The sequence below is a fragment of the Protopterus annectens genome, chromosome 10.part0 (genome assembly GCF_019279795.1).
Source record: "Protopterus annectens isolate FY-2018-M chromosome 10.part0, PAN1.0, whole genome shotgun sequence".
NCBI classification, from domain to species: Eukaryota; Metazoa; Chordata; order Ceratodontiformes; family Protopteridae; genus Protopterus; species Protopterus annectens.
Genome location: NC_056744.1, coordinates 1,505,784,150 through 1,505,804,086, shown reverse-complemented (window position 1 = coordinate 1,505,804,086; position 19,937 = coordinate 1,505,784,150). Strand labels below are relative to the sequence as shown.

The window sequence follows — 19,937 nt, the reverse complement described above, 5'->3', positions numbered from 1 at the left end:
GAGGAGGAGCATAGCTACTATATTGCCAGTGTATGACAACTTTACCACCTGACTGTGGAGAGGCTGAACCCTCCACATCTCTACTGTTTACATTTAATAACTTCAAGACTATTGTACTTTTGAGAAGGGGGAATCCTCTCAGGCACTGCTTGGACTTAACAATGATTCTCTCATTCCTTCATATAATTCTGCAGTTCTGAGGATTGCATGCTATGGTCTTCACACTTTCATCTGGCACATTTGTCTTTCTTCCCTAAATGACTGTGCTAGGAGACCTCTATAACTGCACATAGTACTGTAGATTTGGTCTTAGTGATTTTGTATTAAAAAAATCATAACGTCATTTTTGCAGTCTTTTTTTTGTCATATTGCTGACCAGACCATATTGAATCCAAAGCTTATCTAAACAATCCTATTTTGGTTGTGATTTACTGTGGAGTTTTCTGGTAAGATAAGGTTTATTTTAAATTATATTTTATTTTACCACTGTTTTTCACTGTTTGTAAGAAAGGATAGGTTGCAAACAAGAAGATTAACTTACATATATATTTTGTGCTTTACCTTTAATTTTCACTGTTTTTAGAAAGGAACAGGTTTTAGACAGTCAAGCTCTAACCATCCCAAAGGGCCTAGTCAGCTATAAATTCACACAGACTGCAGACAGGGCAGTCCAGAGCTTAACTAAATAATCCTATTTTGGTTTCTGATTTATTGATCTCTTCTGCTGGTAGAAGTGCGACTGTGAGGGATAGTAAGCTCACTGTAAAAGAATTACAGCTTTTGTCTGACTTTCAGAACTTATACGGTCAGAGCAACAACTTTACTTTAGTATTTAGTTGTATGCTGCTTGTGTGATTTTTCTCATAGAAGTTAAGTTCTCTTTAAATTCTGTGGTAACTGATTTTGATTATTCATTTTGTTTATAATTTTTATTTGTTTGAAGCTGAATATGGATTTCTTAAATGAGTATGCCATTAATGATTTGCTAAATCACAAATATCTTGTACAATGTAATAAATGATATGCATGTTTAATGGTAACACCTGGTAACACTGGTGAGCTGTGTTCCTTGTGTCAAAAGCTGGACAATTTGTTTACCAATGCTAGAAGTAAATCTAGACATGTTGATGATGATTGCACATGTGTAATTGGCACGCCTTGGTGAACTTGTTGTTACATATATTAATGACTGGACTGGTGAGAAAATTAATGTTAGGCAAAGAGCAAATAGAACACATATAGGAAATGATGTGTCTGTTTTCTGTAAAGATCATTCAACCTTGTAAAACAAGACAATGCCCCTGACAACTTTGGAATTCTGGATGCAAGTATTCAGCATTACGAGGCTTTAGAGTGTTTAGAAGGAAACAAAAAGGAAAGACAGGAAAAAGTTCACAACAAATAAGAAAGAAAGAAAAATAAACTGATAAATGTCTGTAAAGTAAACGGAATGCATAATAAAATGGAAACTGCTTTGCTATGTCACACACAGATTACAGGGAGTGATAACTTTTTTTATCAGAAAACGTTCAGTCTAGAGTAGGGTTGCTACCTTTTCAAATGCCCAAAGTGGGACATTTTTGGTACAAAATTCAGATTTTGCAGGCCGAAACATACCCACAGCCAGTACAAAAGACAGAACTTCACTTTTTTGCCTAAATAAAAGCTTATTCTTGTAGTATTTAGTTGCTTATTCTGTTTCTTATAACGTTTAGGTGTTTCAGGTATATAATAACTGTTTTATACAACTATTACATAAAATATAGAAAACAATTGTGTCCTAAAATCTCAGGACATTTTGCCATTTTTACAATTGTTTTGCAGGACACAACTGCCCAAAGTGGGACTGTCCCTCGCAAAGTGGGACAGGTGGTAACCCTAGTCTAGAGAAGAAAAGCATATTTTTTTCCAAAAGAGAAGGTAGAAAAAAGAGGCATGAGGCAGTTGAAAAGGAAGAAATCAAAATTGAATGTGGAAGGATTGAAGAACATTACTGTTAAGAAAAAAGAGAAAGGCAGATGTTGATTACATGACTCAAGCTGTGAATGTACAAAGCCAGCTGGATGAGAATTGTATGCTTGCAAATTTTACTTGCAATGAAAACAGTGGGATTAATAACACTAATGGTGATGATCATTCCATTGTAACAACTGATACAGCAGATATCATTGAATTAGAAGTTGAAGATTCTTCAGATTTGGTCAGAAAAGATATTCTTGTAATCAGAGATTTAATTATTAGAGGAACTAATACTCACATTTGCAGTGAAGATAATAAACATCAAATAGTGCTATGCTTGCAAGGAGCAAAAATAGAAGATGTGAGACAAGCACTGGAATGCCTTAATGTAAGGAAGTACGGGTCTGTTTTTATTCATGTCAGTACAAATGATCTCATCTGCAAGGGCTCTCTGACTATTAGGGAACTTACAGCCCTGTTAGATAGTAAAGCTTGCACTGGTATCAGGAAGTATTTTTCACAAATTACATATAGAAAGGAGAGTCAAGTCACCATGAATGAAAAGATTTTTTTGGTAAATACCTACATGAAAAAAATGTCCCGTTTAAAAAAAATGGAAATGTATAGAGCATCCAAGCCTGGTTTTGTGCACACATGCATTCAGACAGGATGCCATACATTTGTCAAGGTCAGGGAAGAGAATTTTTGCAGCAGATATTTTGCAATATTTCACAAACACAAGGCAGGATTTTTGTCAGGTCGAAAATGTATCAGTTCACATATAGCAACAGTCGATGCATCTCTAATTGTTGTTAATGCTAGGAACATTAATAATAATGTTTTTTATTGAAAAATGTGCTACTTTTCTACAAGGGTGATGTTATTGTTTGTGAAACACAGTTAAACAACGACTGGAAACCAGTTCTGTTAGGGAATAAATGTTTTACTGTAACAGACACTCTAACAAAACAATCAGGTGGACGTGTTATGATGGGGATTAAAGATAGTTGTGAGACCTGTGATCATTACATGTTCAGTGATAAAACCACCACTATAGATTGTGCAACTGTAACAATAAAGACAACCCTGGAACACATAATTGTTGGAGTGTATAGACCCCCAAAGTCAAGTTCTGATGACCTAGAGGATTTCATGCATTTCTTGAATGAAACACAGGAGGGAAGAATAATAGTGGCTGGGGACTTAAACTGAACAGAAATAGACTGGAATAATATTGACTCAACAACATTAGTAAGGAAATTATTCAGAAAAATGTTCAGAAACAACAATTGCTTGAGTTTGTAAAAAAAAACTACCAGAGAATGGAACATATTAGATGTTGTTTGTGTTTCTAAATAAATTACTGTCACTTCAAGCCAGGTTTTACCACTGTTGATGTGTAGTGATCATGGGGGTTATACACGTTAATTTGTTGCTAGATAATTCTGCCAAACTGAAATGTAAACCAATGCACAGAAGATTATTTACAGATTATATGGAAGCAAAACAGTCACTATGTAAAACTAACTGGAGTGATCTGCTCAGTTGAAAAACTGCAGCTGGAATGTGGAATGTTTTGAAAAAGAAATTGTTTGAGTGCAAAAAATCAAAAAAAATGTTTAACCTCAGGATTTAGGCATTCAGCATCAGGGGATATAGCTCCATAAGAAGCTATAAGATGCTGGGCGGCGCAGTGGTGCAGCAGTTAATGCTGTCGCCTCACAGCACGAGGTTCTCCGGTTCGATTCTCGGCTGGGGTGCTTTCTGTGTGGAGTTTGCATGCTCTCTCTCTGTGTTTGTGTGGGTTTCCTCCAGGTACTCCGGTTTCCTCCCACATTCTAAAGACATGCTTCTGGAGCATTTCTCCCTGGGCCTCTGCTGAAAACAGGATCGGTGGAACATAGTCAGACTTTCCCAGTCAACAAATGTTAAATAAATAAGTAAAAAAAATAAAAGAACAAGATACCTGATTAAAGTGAGAGACAAAAAATATAAGAAATGGAAGAGAGGTCGAACTACAGTTTCAAAAACTGAAATAAGCAAGCTGGACAAACAAATTAAGCATAGTTTGAGACAAGATCAAGAACATTTTGATGAAAATTTATATAAAGATATTGAGCATAATAGGAAAACTTTTATAGCTGCATAAGATGTATATAGATTCTAAAGTGTATTCTCAAACAACATATTAGAGATATAATTATAAAATCTTATGCAAAACAGTTTGGCTCCACAAAAGAGGTGATAAGTTGTCTGAGTGGCATCCAGGTAACCTCAGATACTGGAATCAAATTAAATTACACTGAAAAAGAACTACACAAACTGGATCCAAACAAAGCACAGGGAGGAGATTGAATTAGTAATAATGACCTGAGAACACCAGCAAGAACTTACAGTACCATTAAACACCAGTTGGAGACAAGAATGTGATATAAAACAACTTGAGCATGAGGGAGTGTATAAATATTTGGGAATCAATGAAGGATCAATAATAAAACATGAACAAATGTGAATAAAACTTAATAAGGAATACTTTAGAAGACTTAAATTAATCCTGGAAACAGCGTTGACATCTAGTAACAAAATCAAAGCTATAAACCAGTTTGTTCTTCCTGTTCTAACTTACAGTTTTGGAGTGATTGACTGGCCCCAAAATGTGATAGATTAGATAGGAAAATAAGAAGGATGCCTCATGCTCATCAAGTGATTTATAAAAATCAGTGCATACCAAGATTATATAGTTTCCATTCTGAAGGAGGGACGGGCCTTCTTGAAATTGATTACATGTATAGATCTGCAATCGTGGGACTCCACACATATCTGCTGACCTCACAACACCCAAATGTAGTGAATGTTTTGAAACATGAGGAGAATAAATCTAAGATTACTTCTCTGCTTTGTTTAGCAGAAGCATATTCGTGTCAAGCGGGAATGCAAATCACACCAGAAGTAGATAAAAATCAGGCAGCAACTGAATGTGTCTAAAAACAAACAAAAGAATATAAGGTGAAGGACCAGATGAGAAGGCAAGAAATGTGGAAAATGCATAAATATAGTTGCAAGTATAGAAAACCTCTGGAAGAACCTCATGTTGATCAGGAACAAACACAGGAATGGCTAAAGAGAGGCAAATTCAAACCAAGGGATGAAAGGTTAATATTGGTGGCACAAGATACTGGGCTACATACAAGCTGGTTTACAAAGTCCATTGAACATGTGGGAGAAACAGACAAATGCAGTTTTTTTAAAATAGAATTGGAAACAGTTGAACACTTTGTTGCTGGTTGCGACATACTAATGGCAGAAGGACTGTATACTGAAAGGCATAATAATGTGGCAAGACTATTGCACTGGGGATTATGCAAACATTATGGTATTGAAGAGGCTGAAAAACAATGGAAACATGAGTCACAAACCATAACAGAAAATGATGACGTCTACATCACATGGGATCATCCATTATGAACAGTTCAAAAGATAGATGCTAGAAAACTGGATATAGTGGTCCATGAAAAGAAGACAAAAGTAGCATTGATCACTGAAATCGCCAAACACACTGACTACAGTGTATTGCATACAGAGAGACACAACATCATAAAATATCAGGATTTGCAGGCAGAAATGAGAGCAATGTGGAAGAAAGATGCCCAGATAGTTCCAATAGTAGTGGGAGCAATGGGTCTTATAACAAAGAATCTACAATGATATTTAGATATATTACAAATACATGTGACTCTGTGTATGAATTGGAGAAGGAGTCATTACTGTTCACACTGCTGGTGCTCTGAAAAGCACTTTTGGCTGACATCAGATATTGAAACAATACTAATTTCATGAACTTTAATCATACTTTAACTTATAAATGGGGTCCATTCCCATCATGGTATTAGAAACCCAAAAGATTTGGAGAAATTAAAAAAGGGAGATACCATTATATCCATTATTTTATAGGTCATATAAATAAGGGGAGATTCCTCAAGACTGGAGACATTCTCTTAAACCTGTCTTTAAGGGAAAGGGGGTAGGACAAACCCAGAGTCATACAGATCCTTAAGTCTTTCATGTTGTGGAAAAATAATGGAGAAGGTAATATTGGATACGTTATTGTCAGAACTGGATAGAGTGGGACAAGAAACCATATATCAGCATGCATATGTTGAAAAACAGATCGATTACCACCTGTAACATGATATTCTTCTATAACAATATAATAACAGCTGTGAATGAAAAATTGTGCTGTGATGATGTTCATCATGCCATACTGCTGCAGTCATTATACATGGGTTATCCTGCCGTCAGGCGGGACCTTGTTCGGCCAAATTCCAAAGTCTTGGTCCGGCGTCGGTTGTCGTCGCTTCTTCCCTGACGTCAGAGTGGCAGGGGTATAAAAGAGGCAGCCAATGCCATTTTCTTCAATCTTTCTTGCTGCGCAGTGCCCAAAGCAGAAGCAGTTCGCAAGTGCCGGTCGGCCAGCTCCTGAGATTTCCGAAAAGGATTTCAGCCGAAGTCTTCTTTAAAGCTAAGTACCCCATTGGGGAAACTTTTCTTGCCTCAGACCCATGTCAGACAAAGTTAATAATTGTATTTCTTGTGGGAAGCAAATACCGCATAAGGATTTTCACTCATACTGTATTCCTTGTCTAGGCCCAGACCACGACGTCTCGGGCTGCCGTTTTTGTGCTAGGTTTAACAAACGCACTATAAAATGCAGGGCAGAGTTCGCCCAACATTATTTTGGCAAAAGATTTAACTACAGCATGTCATCGAACATTCCGACTCCAGGTTTAACTAAAAAACGCAAAGATAAGGACAGGCATCCGAGGCCTAAAGCAGACACCGAGTCCTCTTTTAGGCCTGTCGCTGGTTCTACGGTTCTCAGCGAGGTGCCTTCGCAGCCCCTGACTACTGCTGAATCTATTTTACTGGCGACCTCTCAAACTGAAGTTGCAGGCCCTCCGGAGCCGATTACCTCTCCAGTCACCGACGCCACTCCTGGCGGGGACCAAGAAAATCTAGCTAGGCCTTCAGTTTCTGAAGGCGTTTTCAAGCCTTCCTCGATTACCATAAAGTCTTTTGCAAAAGCTAAAGCACCTATGGCAATTAAGAAACAGGGTCCACAGAGACACTCCCAGCAACCTATGCCTAAAAAGCAGATGTTAAAGATGGCTGAGGATTTAATTACTCTTATCAGGGGTTCTCAGCCACCCTTAAAAAAAAGACCCAGGGTGGAGGAAGAATACCTTTCCTCAGATCAAGCATCCACTACCTCAGGTATTTCTGAGGATCAGGATTACTCCTATTCTCCCTATGAAGACTCTGATGCAGAGGAATCCATTCCCTTGGTTTCCCCCCCCCCAGAGGATTATTCCTTTGGGGAAACTTTGCATACCTTAAGGGAACACTTCCACTGGGAAGGGCAGGATTACTCAGACTCTAAGAAAAGGCTACGAGAGTTTCTCCTCCTTCCTCAGCCTAGGCCCCTTGCTATTCCCCCTGTTTTAGATATTTTGGATGATGTTTTTACAGAAGCCAGTCTGAACCCAGACTCCTTACCTCCTGCACCAGTTAAACCAGATAGATACTACTGGGTCTCGGATTCCCACCAGTTTCTATACAAGAGCCCTGCTGCTGACCCTGAAACCATTTCACAGGGTCCTAAGGGGATTAAGGCTTCTACTGCTAAAAATCCATTACCCTCAGAAAGAGATTCCAGAGCATTAGAAAGATGGGGAAAGAAGGTGTACACATCTGCCACTTTAGCCATGAGGGCCTTAAACTGTCAATTTCACATGTTAAAATACCAGCAGTATTTGATCTCCCAATTGAAACTGAAGATGACACAAACAGAACAACCAGATTTAAAGGAAATGCAGGATTTGTTGCATGGAGCAGAACAAGTGGGAAAGCATACTTTACAGTGTGGTTTTGATTCATTGGAGGCCTCATGCAGAGCGGCTGTGACTGGTTCTGTGATACGTAGACATGCTTGGTTAAGAGAGCAAGCCTTACCAGATCACGTAAAAGCAAAGTTACTGGATGCACCACTGCAAAAAGATATATTATTTGGTGTCAAAGCAGAGGAGGTTTTAAAGAAAATGGAAGAAAAGGCAAAATCTATGCAAACAGTCAAAGAATTTTTGCAGGTACAACCTCCTCACTTCAGCAGAAACCGGCCATCAAAAAACTGGTGTTTTCCAGCTACTGACAGACCCCAAAGGGGTAGGTACAGACGCCCCAGGGGCAGAGGATAAACACAAGGTTCTTTCAGGCCCAGACAATGGCAAACAACAACTCCAAGAAGTGGAGAGGAAAGGCCTCAACCAGCCAGGAAACAAACTCAATGACTTCCCCCTACTCCTGCCAGACAAACATTCAATGGCAGCTCCTTTGGGCGGAAAACTGGCCTTATTTTCAGACAATTGGCACATTATAACACAAGACAAATGGATTCTGGACATCATAAACAGAGGCTACAGATTCCACTTTCATACCCTTCCAAAAATGAAAGGCATGCCAAACCTGCCACAAAATCAATGGGCAGAGGCACAAAAACAAATTTCTGCTCTCATGGAAATTAAAGCAATTCAAAGGGTACCTACAAAAGAACAAGGTCAAGGTTTTTATTCAAGGCTTTTCCTGGTACCAAGGAAGGACAAAGACTGGAGACCCATCTTAGACCTATCTATTCTGAACACGTACTTGGTGGTACCAAAATTCAAGATGCTCACATTACAGCAGCTTCTGCCCATGCTGAGCAAGGAGTCTTGGCTGGTAACGTTGGACCACAAGGAGGCATACCTGCATGTCCCTATCAGACAAGATTGCAGAAGATACCTCAGTTTTCTTGCAGGTTCAACGCATTATCAATTCTCTGCATTGCCCTTTGGCTTATCTACTGCACCCAGAGTATTTACGAAATGCCTGGCATCAGTAATTGCTTTTTGCAGACAATGAGTGGTACAAATCTACCCATATCTGGATGACTGCCTGATCCAAGTGGACAGCAAGGACACTCTACTACAGCATCTGGCGTTTGTAATAAAAATGAGCAAAAAGGAACCAGATTTCCAAAAGGCATCCACTTCAAAAACAGTTCCAGTTTATTAAAATTGTAACAAATTTCTTTAAGCGCTGAAATTAAAATACACTTTTCGTCGCTATAACATAAAGCAACTTCCTCAGAAGAGAACTAAAGCAGTCGACCCAACTTCTTAAATTTGAAGCATTCTTTAAATATTCAATTATTCAATTTGATCATCGTCGGTTTCTTAAAGAAGACTGCTAAGCGTAGTATTAAAGAATGTATATATGTATGTATTTAAAAATGTATTTATAAAAGTATATCTGTTGCATATATAGTGTAAATCCTTTGCCCATATAGGTCTTAAACTAAACAGATGGAAAAGTATAAAATTATAAATAAAGTTTATATTATGTTTATACTTTGTACTGATAATAACTAAAATTCCTATTTTATCAAAGAACCTGAGTTCAAATGACTTGACCTCACTTTCTATAGGTCTAGGCTATACTACAAAACAATATTAATACTTTAATAAACACTTTATGAAGTGCTTACATTGAAATGCTTTCATTAAGATAAACTAAGAGTGCACCTTTAAATCGACCAGGACTCGCTCTATTTGCCCTTAAACACTTTTAGAATGCTACTGCAAATATTAAAATGGTTGGAAATGATGAAAAAGTGTATGAATTGAATAAGATCCTCCACAGTCAGCTCAGGACACTAAATCTAGCTGCATGGAAAATACCTTAACTTATCAATCTGCACTACTCTCAAAGGAAGTCCAGAGAGTCATCTTGGAGGCCAGGAGACCTAGTACCAGAAAGGCTTATTCAGACAAATGGAAGTGATTTTGTGCATGGAACCGAACCAAAGGACAAGATCCTGGGATATTAAGTATACCTCAGATTCTAGACTATCTAGCTGAGATGTTAAACAGTGGCCTTTCTTTCTCATCCATCAAGATCCATGCCTCAGCCATTTCAGCAAAATACAATACGGATCCACCCTTATTCTCACATCCCTTACTAAGGCAGTTCCTCAGAGGGGCAAAAAACATAAGACCTCCACAAAAACCACCAACTCCAGCCTGGGACCTTAACTTTGTACTGGAAAAGTTGACATTGCCTCCTTTCGAACCTGCCTCCTCAGCAGATCTACAATACTTGTCATGGAAAACAACTCTGCTTTTGGCTATTACCTCAGCACGCAGGGTCTCAGAGCTACAGGCCCTTATGGCTGTGCCACCTTTCCTCATTTTCCATCAGGACAGAGTCTCTTTACGCACAAACCCTACCTTTATGCCAAAGGTGGTTTCCAGTGTGACATTGAATCAAGCTATACAGCTACCTACCTTTTATCCAAACCCCCAGAATAAGGGGGAGAGGTTACTTCACTCCTTGGACATGCACAGACAACTTCCATACTATTTGGACAGGACAAAGTCATGCAGAAATTCTGAACAGCTTTTTGTCTCTTATGCTGCTGGTATTCAAGGAAAGGCTATTTCAAAACAGACTATTTCCAAATGGATAGCCAACTGCATCCGCTTTTGTTATTCATTTCATGGGAAACCAGCGCCAGGATACATCAGGTCTCACTCAACCAGGGCAACAGCCACCTCAGCAGCATATCTCAGGGGGGTACCAACCAAGGACATTTTGGAGGCAGCTACTTGGAGTTCAGTGCACACTTTCACCAAGCACTACCACCTGCCTCTCTACTCTAAATCCAGAGCGGGCTTTGCCACAGCAGTTCTGCAGGGCATTCTAGCCCCTCCTAATGCAGTTTAATACCAACCTCCCTTCCTTAACTTTGGGATTCACCCATGTGTAATGACTGCAGCAGTAGGGCACGATGAACATAGTACAGTTTTGTACCTACCATAAATGTAGATGTTCGAGTGCACATACTGCTGCAGTCCAGGTTTCCCTCCCTCCATCCCCTCTCAGGACAGGGCTTAGGACAACCAACTTTAGCACACATCCAACTTGGAATTTTCCTATATGGTGTATTTGCTTACAACTACTAATTGGTATATATGTTTTTATTTGGGATTGCATAACATCCTGTATTGCCTACCTATTTGGGGGCACCTGGCATCTGGGGCAAGAAAAACTGAAGAAAATGGCATCGGCTGCCTCTTTTATACCCCTGCCACTCTGATGTCAGGGAAGAAGCGACGACAACCGACGCTGGACCAAGACTTTGGAATTCGGCCGACCGAGGACCCGCCTGACAGCAGGATAACCCATGTGTAATGACTGCAGCAGTATGTGCACTCGAACATCTAGATTTATGGTAGGTACAAAACTGTACTTTATTTACATAGATTTAACTTCAGCATTTGACAGGGCCATGCACAAAATACTGATCAATAAATTAGAATGTGTACTCTTAATAAGATGGATAGTGGCATGGCTTACAAATAGGACATGGCAAGTATCATTCCGTAATTTAATTGGACAGGTGAAATTCTTGGTTGCAGTCAGGGTGTCCCACAGGGCTCTTTCCTAGGCCTTTACTTGTTTAGATTATATCTTTCAGACCTAATTATTTTAATCTGAGGTGTTTACAGTCTATATGTGATGACCTGAAATTGGGTAATCTGATTTCATGTGTTACAGATAAGGCATGTGTGCAAAAGAACTTGACTAAATTAACCATTTGGGCACAGGAGAATAATTTGCTGATAAATATGTCAAAAACTAAGCATATGAGATTTGGAAGACATAAATTGAAAGGTGAATATTTAATACAGTACACAGTCATCGAAACTGTAGATTCATTTAAGGACCTGAGTATATGGGTAGATTCAGCTTTGAGTTTTTCTAATCATATCAGCAAATTGGTTAATGATAGCTATAGAATTATATGTTGTATAAAAAGATTTATAAAGTCTAGGAAACAGAAATGATGAAGTCATTGTTTGTTTGTTGCATTAGACCCAAACTTGAGTATGGAATAACAATATGGAAACCTTATAAGAAAACAAGATAAGTGGGCAGCCACGGTGGGGCAGCAGTTAGCATTGTCGCCTCACAGCAAGAGGTTCTCTGGTTTGATTCTCAGCTGGGGTGCCTTCTGTGCGAAGTCTGCATGTCCTCCCTGTGGTCGCATGGGTTTCCTCTGGGTGCTCCAGTTTCCTCCCACATCCCAAAAGACATGCACTAGGTGGATTGGACACTCTAAATCAGCCCTAGGTGTGAGTGTGTGTGTGTGTGTGTGTGTGTGTGTGTGTGTGTGTGTGTGTGTGTGTGTGTATGCCTTCTGTGGAAGGTTGGGCGCCAGGCTGGCAACTCGACACTGTGAAACTCCACTGCCAATCATAAGCAGACAGATCATCCACTGTGGCGACCCCTAACTGGGAAAAGCCAAAAGAAGAATAAAAAAACAAGATAAGTAAATTGGAAAGAGTACAGCAGAAATAGACCAAGGCCATCCATGTATGTGAAAATTTAGGTTATTATGAAAGACTAAAATATCTGAACTTGTACAGTGTCTGTTACTGATATTTAAGAGGAGGTCTTACTTAGGTATATGGGGCATTTAGGGACAAATACTTCTGGGAATGTTTGGGGTTATGAAGAAAGTAATAATGCCCAGCAGGGTGTGTGTCATTGTGGAAATAATACTCGTCTAGGGATGTTCTGAGGCCCAATGCTACAGATGGAGGGCCTCTGCACCCCTGGAAGTACATTATTTCCACAATGGCACACACCTTGGAGGGAATTATTGCATTTAGATAATGGCCTGTCTGTAAAATTTATATGTTTACTTAATTATTTTTTTATTTTTTTATTACTATTTTTTTATATATATTTTTAATGTAAAATAGTTCCTCCGCCTAATGTTTCTAACTTGCTGTAATGTGCGTTAATGGTGTTGGAGGAAGCATTTTACATCCAAAATACAACACTTTAAAAAATATCTAGATATTTACTTTATTTTTTCCTCCCTTACTCCTAAAACATCTAGTTTGTTGACAGTCATTGGAGACTTGAAGTCACTAAATAATGACATACATTTGAGTATGACTTTTATTTTCTTTAGAAAATTCATGTTAACACATGTGCCTTTATTTAAGCAAGTTTGTAATTTCATAAGAGCAATAATTAAAATCTTTTTTCTATCTTTAAGCCTTTGTTCCCCCTTTATTTTAGGCTTTATCCAGATTTCTTCAGCTGAAAGCTCCAGAGGTATGCAAACCTCTTTACTACTGTTGCCAATCGTTCTCACTCATCCACTCTCTCATGCACACTTCTGCTTCATAAAATGCATGCTAAGACAAATCCTAATATTCAAGTAACATATGTTCCTATTTTGAGCCTCTGTCCCCACTTTAATCTAGGCTTATTCAATTGTCTTGAGCTAAGAGTCCAGAGCATACCTCTCAACTGTTGAGATTTGTGCAGACTGTCCAGATTTTTGGCTTATATGTTTGGTCCATTCCTCATAAAATTTGTAGTTTTCCGGTAAGTCCCTGGGGATTGACTTAATTGAAACTCAAAAGTCTGTCATTATTTAGACTTCATATCCTTTAGAAAATAGATGCTAATGGAAACCCTGTTACTCTATCAACTTTCTAATTTTATAAGAGCAATATTTAAAATCTGTTGCTATTTTTGTTCTTTGTTCCCTCGTTATTTGTGACTTTGCCCAGATTTCTTGTGCAGAGGTTGAGATGTATGGTTGAGAGGTAAGGAAACCTCTTAACTGCTGCTGCCAAGTGGATCACTCAATCGGTCTCACTCACTCTTCACTCTCTGTCTCACACACACACAGAGTCTCTTCTGCTTTCATGCACACATTCACTCACACATGCAGACAGCAACATAAACACACACGCACACACACACTGCTTCATTTATTTTTTTACACTCACTAAACAACAAAATCATTGCTTAGCAAGTGTAAAATAATAGCTTGAGTGATCTGTCTCTCTTACTTTCATACACACACACCCACACACACACACACACACACACACACACACACACACACACACACACACACACACACATTTTTTTACTTTAATTTTTTTCTTTTTTCTTTTACACTTGCTAAACAGCAAACGTGCTGCTTAGTGAGCATAAAATAATACCAGCTGCTATTTTTTTTGTCAGTCTGAGCTTCACGGGATCTTAATATGCTGCTGTGAAGGGGTGGACTTGTTTTTCCATGATTTTACCTGTAGATTAACACCCTGCTGGAGAATGCTCTTTCTCCAATCAGGGTGCGATCGACAGGTTGTCCATTCTCTAAAAGGTAGTAGAGAATCATCATACAACCTATGTAGAAGATTCTATAGAAATGAGAAGTGTACTCATTGGTTCTATGAGAAAGCAGTTGATGCAAGGGACGGACTATCAAATTACATGAAAGGAACTTCTAGTTTAGATATTTTTAAGAACAACCTGTACACTTATTATGGGAGCAGGTGTCTTGATATATTGGCAGACTAGAAGGACATTAATGCCCATGCTTGAAATATTTGTTTGTATGTATGTATGTATACATGTGTATATGTATGCATGCATCTTCTGACTCTATCATACTCTGCTGTGAGAGAATGTTACCTAATTATCCTCACTCATGCATATGCCCATTAACACCTTGAGGGTGGGACATGTGAAAGACATTAGAGGTGGACCACTACGCATTTCCACAAGGTGCTGACATCAGCAGGACACCTTGTATACTCTCCATTAGCAGTTCACTATTGTTTTCTTCATCCCCACCAGGGAAATCAAACTGAAAAATGTGCCTTGAGCAAGTGCCCCATCAATCTCTTCTATCTGCCAGCACCTCAGAAGACTGAGACACTAATCTGACCTGGGTCACCTAGGCAATATTAAAGGCTCAATTTAAAAGTAAAAATACTTTAATTAACAATGGGTCATATGCTTAATGGGGTTACTTCAAAATATCGAATACATACATTGTCGAATCTCACTTCATTGAACCTCACTTCATCGAATCTTCATTATATTGAACTCCTGGAACAACAAAAACAAACCCCATGAAAGGATCTACTTGACCACCAGGACAAAACAACAAACAGCAAAACAAAAAAAGCCCTCCAAGTAGGGGAGTTTCACCCCCCCCCACACCCCTCTACCTAAATATACCAACTCTGAGATCACACTATAGTAGAGGAAAGGCAAGGTTTGCCATGGTAGCCTAGTGGTTCCTTTCCCAGGGTTTATTTTCATTGGTCCAGGAGTTCGATACAATGAAGGTTCGATAAAGTAGGATTCGACAAAGTAAGTATTCAATATTTTGAAGTAAATCTCCCTTAGCATATAGTCTAGACAATACTTCTCCACTAAATGAAAATATAGTCAGGGACTTGGATACCTGAGTTGACTAGTTCGCTCTTCTTTGATCTTTATGTGTCAACTGTTGTCAGAAAATCCTTCTATTTAGCATATCTATTAGGCAAGAGTATAGCATCCAGATCTAAATATATCATCTTTCCCTTATATTCAGCAATAAGTAGATGACAACCTTCAGCATTTTAAAGAACTACAGACGCCCCAGGCATTTCTTGCTGAGAAAGTTTCAGGCTTATGGATGCTGAGGCAACAAGAGAGACTTAAAGCTCTATCCCTTTATTCAGTATCATATAGACTGTTGAAGGGACCTCTGTGCTTCACCTACCACATCATTCAAGACTCTATTGTTCTTTGTCTCCTAAATCTCCACAAGTCTAATAACTTAGCAAATGGTAGAGTCAGGGACCTAAGTCATCACCAGGCGATACATAGAATGTGGTAGAGAGGTAGCTTCATTACATAGTGCTTCCCCATCTCTGGTTAAGCTGGCCCTTCAGTTTAAGCAGCATAATACATTAACAGCATTCAAACAGAACATGAATGACTGGATAGCACCATCATGTTTACCCCAGGCCTAGCTGGCTTAGCACTCCTAGAGGAAGGAGGTATAGCCTGAAGTGGGTATTGCATGGATTTGGTAGTCAAAAGACTAAATTGCCTTAGGACTCCTATGAATGGATCTTTCTATTAGTGACACCATTTCATGTACACTTCAGTATTCCACCAGCCTTCCCTGCTGCTTTCTCATATTACATACTTATATTTGTATAATCTGATGTCAGTTTCTTCAGTCCCTCTTCTCTGTAGCTGCTGTTACCACCACAGTTGTGAACTCATTTTCTTAGTTGCTGGTTCTGTGATGCATTAGCTTGCAATCCATTTTAAGCTATCATGTTTTAGACCATATTTCTAGTCTTGCAATCTCTATTTCTATCTTTCTCCAAGATTACTAATAGACTTAACCTGTATTTATTTTAATGACAAACCCTCATACATTTTGACATGTAACTTAAACTACTGATGAATGTCAAAGACAAAAGAACACATGATAGAATGTAGAAGTTGGAATTTCCAACAGAATGCCACAGTATTTGCTCTTGTATTCTGTCAATGTAAGATGCACGTATGTATTTAGCAAATCTTTAGACTTTCAGTATTTACTGTAGGTTTAGGTTTAGCTTATATGGATGACTGTAGTCATCTGCATCTATTATTTCTTCTAAGAAAAAAAGATTCTGAGTTATTTCTTTCTTTACCTTTCCTTTGTTACAATAAGGTGTTAATTCAGAAAGTACCATAACTCTAGCAAACCTTTACTTCTGAATAATTTCATACTGATGCATTGCAGAATCAAATTCTTAAAAAATGATGCATTCTGACACTATATTTTTTGTTATTCCCTTCAAAACAGGGGATCAAGGATGAAACAGAAAGGTATGTGTATGCAATGATCTGTTTTACTTTCTTTCACTGATTCTTTTACACTGTAAATGAAAATAAGCTCATTATTTTTTGTTCTGCATCCATAGGATAGTGAAAAGTCAGGAGGAAAAAACTGATGTAGCACTTGTTTCTCAAGACTTGAATTTGGGTGTGTACCAAGGCCCTCTGCAGTACACGGTTTGGAAAGAAATGCTGTCCATCCTCAGCCCTGGTAAGGGACATATGTCTCCTTAATAAAGTACATTTTTAAGGGAATTTTAATCATTATGACTAGTTTATGATGAATAACCTACATCTTAAGGTACAGGAAGAATATTTTCTAAATTGTATGGTTTATACAGTAACTAAATGACAGTATAAGAATCTTATGGAGTAAATTTAATAGCATGTTTTGTAAGAGAGCTAAATGATGGCAGAGTGTTACAACAACCAAAACATGTTAAGTTATTAGTAACTGCCCAACCCAAGGCCATAGGTCGGTGTAAAGTGAGATAATACCGTAATACCTGGAGAATAATGATTAGAGCAATGATCATTAAAGTTGTGAGCAAATGAAGCGTATACAGTTGTTAATTGACATCTCTCTCTCCCCCACCTTATCTGCACCAGTAATCTAAACACATAAATCAACGGGTATGTTTTTCACCAAACCGACTGTTGGGACATGTGTCCTATTGTTCTACAAATATTTAAACATTGACTATTAATGTTCCCAGTTCAAATACTATAATTGGTGGCCTATTACTATCAATGTAATCTGCATGCTGTTATAATGCCCACTGGGGTTCCATATATGTATGTGTTCTGCTTACTATGCAACTGTTCCAAATCTGTTGCTTTGGGTTAATGGGAACACCTGTGCATGCTGTTATAACTAATCCTGGAATGTGTTTATCATGACTAACCAACATATGTTATAAAACCGCAACACCATAACACATCTGGAAAGGCCGATCCCAGCAAATCTGCCTGTCTACCTCAATTGGCCATGGCACCAGGCCCCAGAACATCTGGGATCCAACCCAGGACATCCTCGTCCGCTTGTCCTGCACCACCTTTGGGTGGAACAGCCTCAGCAGATGGGGCCCATCCCCCCCAGGAGCAGGCATGGTCACCTGAAGCCAGGTCCAGGTATTAGTGCATAGCAAGCTTCGAATGGAGTTCGGAGATCAGCTATGCCAGCTTGAGGGCTGTGTGGCACAACTTGAGGGTCAGTCTGCCCCTCCTGTTCAGCCCCCAGCACAGCCACCTTCAGAGCTGTGAAGGTGCAGTGGTGACTGCCCATGGGTGGGGACCTCAGTCCCACTGTATCCATTTGGGGGCTCATGGGGGTCTGAATTCCAACCACCCACCACATCAATGGTGTTTACCCCACGTGTCATATATCACCTCTGTCTGCTGCTTTGTCTGTCTTGTTTGTCGCCCTATCCAAATTACTTCCCCAATCACCTTATAAAAAAAAGCAATCTGTTCCCAAAAAAAAAAAAAAAAAAATGTTGCCCCATACATAGCTGTCCATTTCGTACATGTGTCCACTGGACACGTAATCTGGTCTAATTGGCTTAAGAACACATTACTGTTGTCCTCACCCCTCTCTCAGGGGTTTGAGTGTGCAAGTTCACCTCCAAATTCTGTACAAATGCACAGCTGTTGCTGTATCAGAAATGGACAGCTATGGACCTTCCCTAGACCCATCCTGCACATCTCTAGCTATCTTTCATATTGTTTTTCCCTCTGCATGTCCCATTTTACACCACTTTCTGATCAGCCATTTTTTTCTTTTCTTTTCTTTTAAAGAAATTAACTGGGGCGTAAGTGGGAGTAAACTGCAATAAGCAGCAATAAACAAGTTTGCGTGATGCTATGCCATGCCTACACAGATTAGGCAGTTTCCTGTTTAACTGTGTGTTGGCATAGCTTACCATCAAGCAAACCCAAGCAGACCCGCTAACAACTGCTTAAAACTGCCTTAATCACCATGTCTCTATCAGCAACTGTTCTGCCCAGGAACAAAATAATCAACACTGCCAAGGCTCGAACCTCGGACCCTATACACCACATTTAAAACAATTTACTACTACATCATCTGAGCTGTAGTAATGAATGCTGTTTTTTTTCCAAATATATCATTCAGTAGAGTCATTCAACAGTAGGAAAAAGATTCTGTAGAATCAGTCAAGTTTTGTATATATACAAATGTATATATGTATGGAGATGCATATATATGAAAAAATAATTGTATACTATATGTAGAGATATGTATATGAAATATATACATATAAAAAAGTTAATAAATATGTACACACACATATATATATATATATACACATAAAAAATATATATATGTATATATATACACATAAAACTATATATACATGTAGATATATATATATATATATATATATATATATATACACGCACACACACACACACACGCAACCACACACAGACACACACACACACACACACACACACATATATATATATATATATATATATATATATATATATATATATATATATATATACATATACAAATAAACACACACACACACACACACACACACATATATATATATATATATATATATATATATATATATATATATATGGTTTGAGCTGCGGTGGTGGTGCTGTGGTAGCGTTGTTGCCTCACAGTAAGACATTGTCCTGTTCGATTCTCAGCTAAAGCATCTTCTGTCTGGAGACATGCATGAATGGGTGTACCTTCATTGAAGGTTGTGCGTCAGGGCTGGCAACTCAGTACGTAAAAATCTACTGCCAGTCATTAGCGGACCGGAGTTCCGCTGTGGCGACCCATAACCGGGAAAAGCCGAAAGATAACAACAACATATATATATATATATATATATATATATATATATATATATATATATATATAGTTCCCTGTCAGAAGGTCAAATTACTGAATACTCGAAATTCATAAGCTTGAAGCCAGAATCTTGAGTTGTCAGTAACTTGAAATTCTGCAGGGGAACAAAAACAACTGCAAAACATTTTTCTAAGGTTTTTGCAGGGGATCAAGCCTCCCCCCTGCACCCCCACACCTCCCTTTCTTAAATATACCAACTCCAAGATCGTACTGTAACAGGGATGAGGGAAATCATCTATTCCACGCTGTATGTAGAAGCGCACAACGGGAACGTTTTCAT

At 38.7% G+C, this 19,937-nt stretch overlaps 1 protein-coding gene across 1 annotated transcript in view; it reads left to right on the top strand.

Annotated features, from left to right (window-relative positions):
- The window catches only part of LOC122813697 (zinc-binding protein A33-like), a 257,579-nt gene that overhangs the window by 86,994 nt on the left and 150,648 nt on the right, over window positions 1-19,937 (top strand). Inside the window, exons 4-5 of the mRNA XM_044086151.1 lie at window positions 16,733-16,755; window positions 16,851-16,975. Coding sequence (XP_043942086.1) covers window positions 16,733-16,755; window positions 16,851-16,975 — 148 coding nt within the window. The remainder of the gene's footprint in view (window positions 1-16,732; window positions 16,756-16,850; window positions 16,976-19,937) is intronic.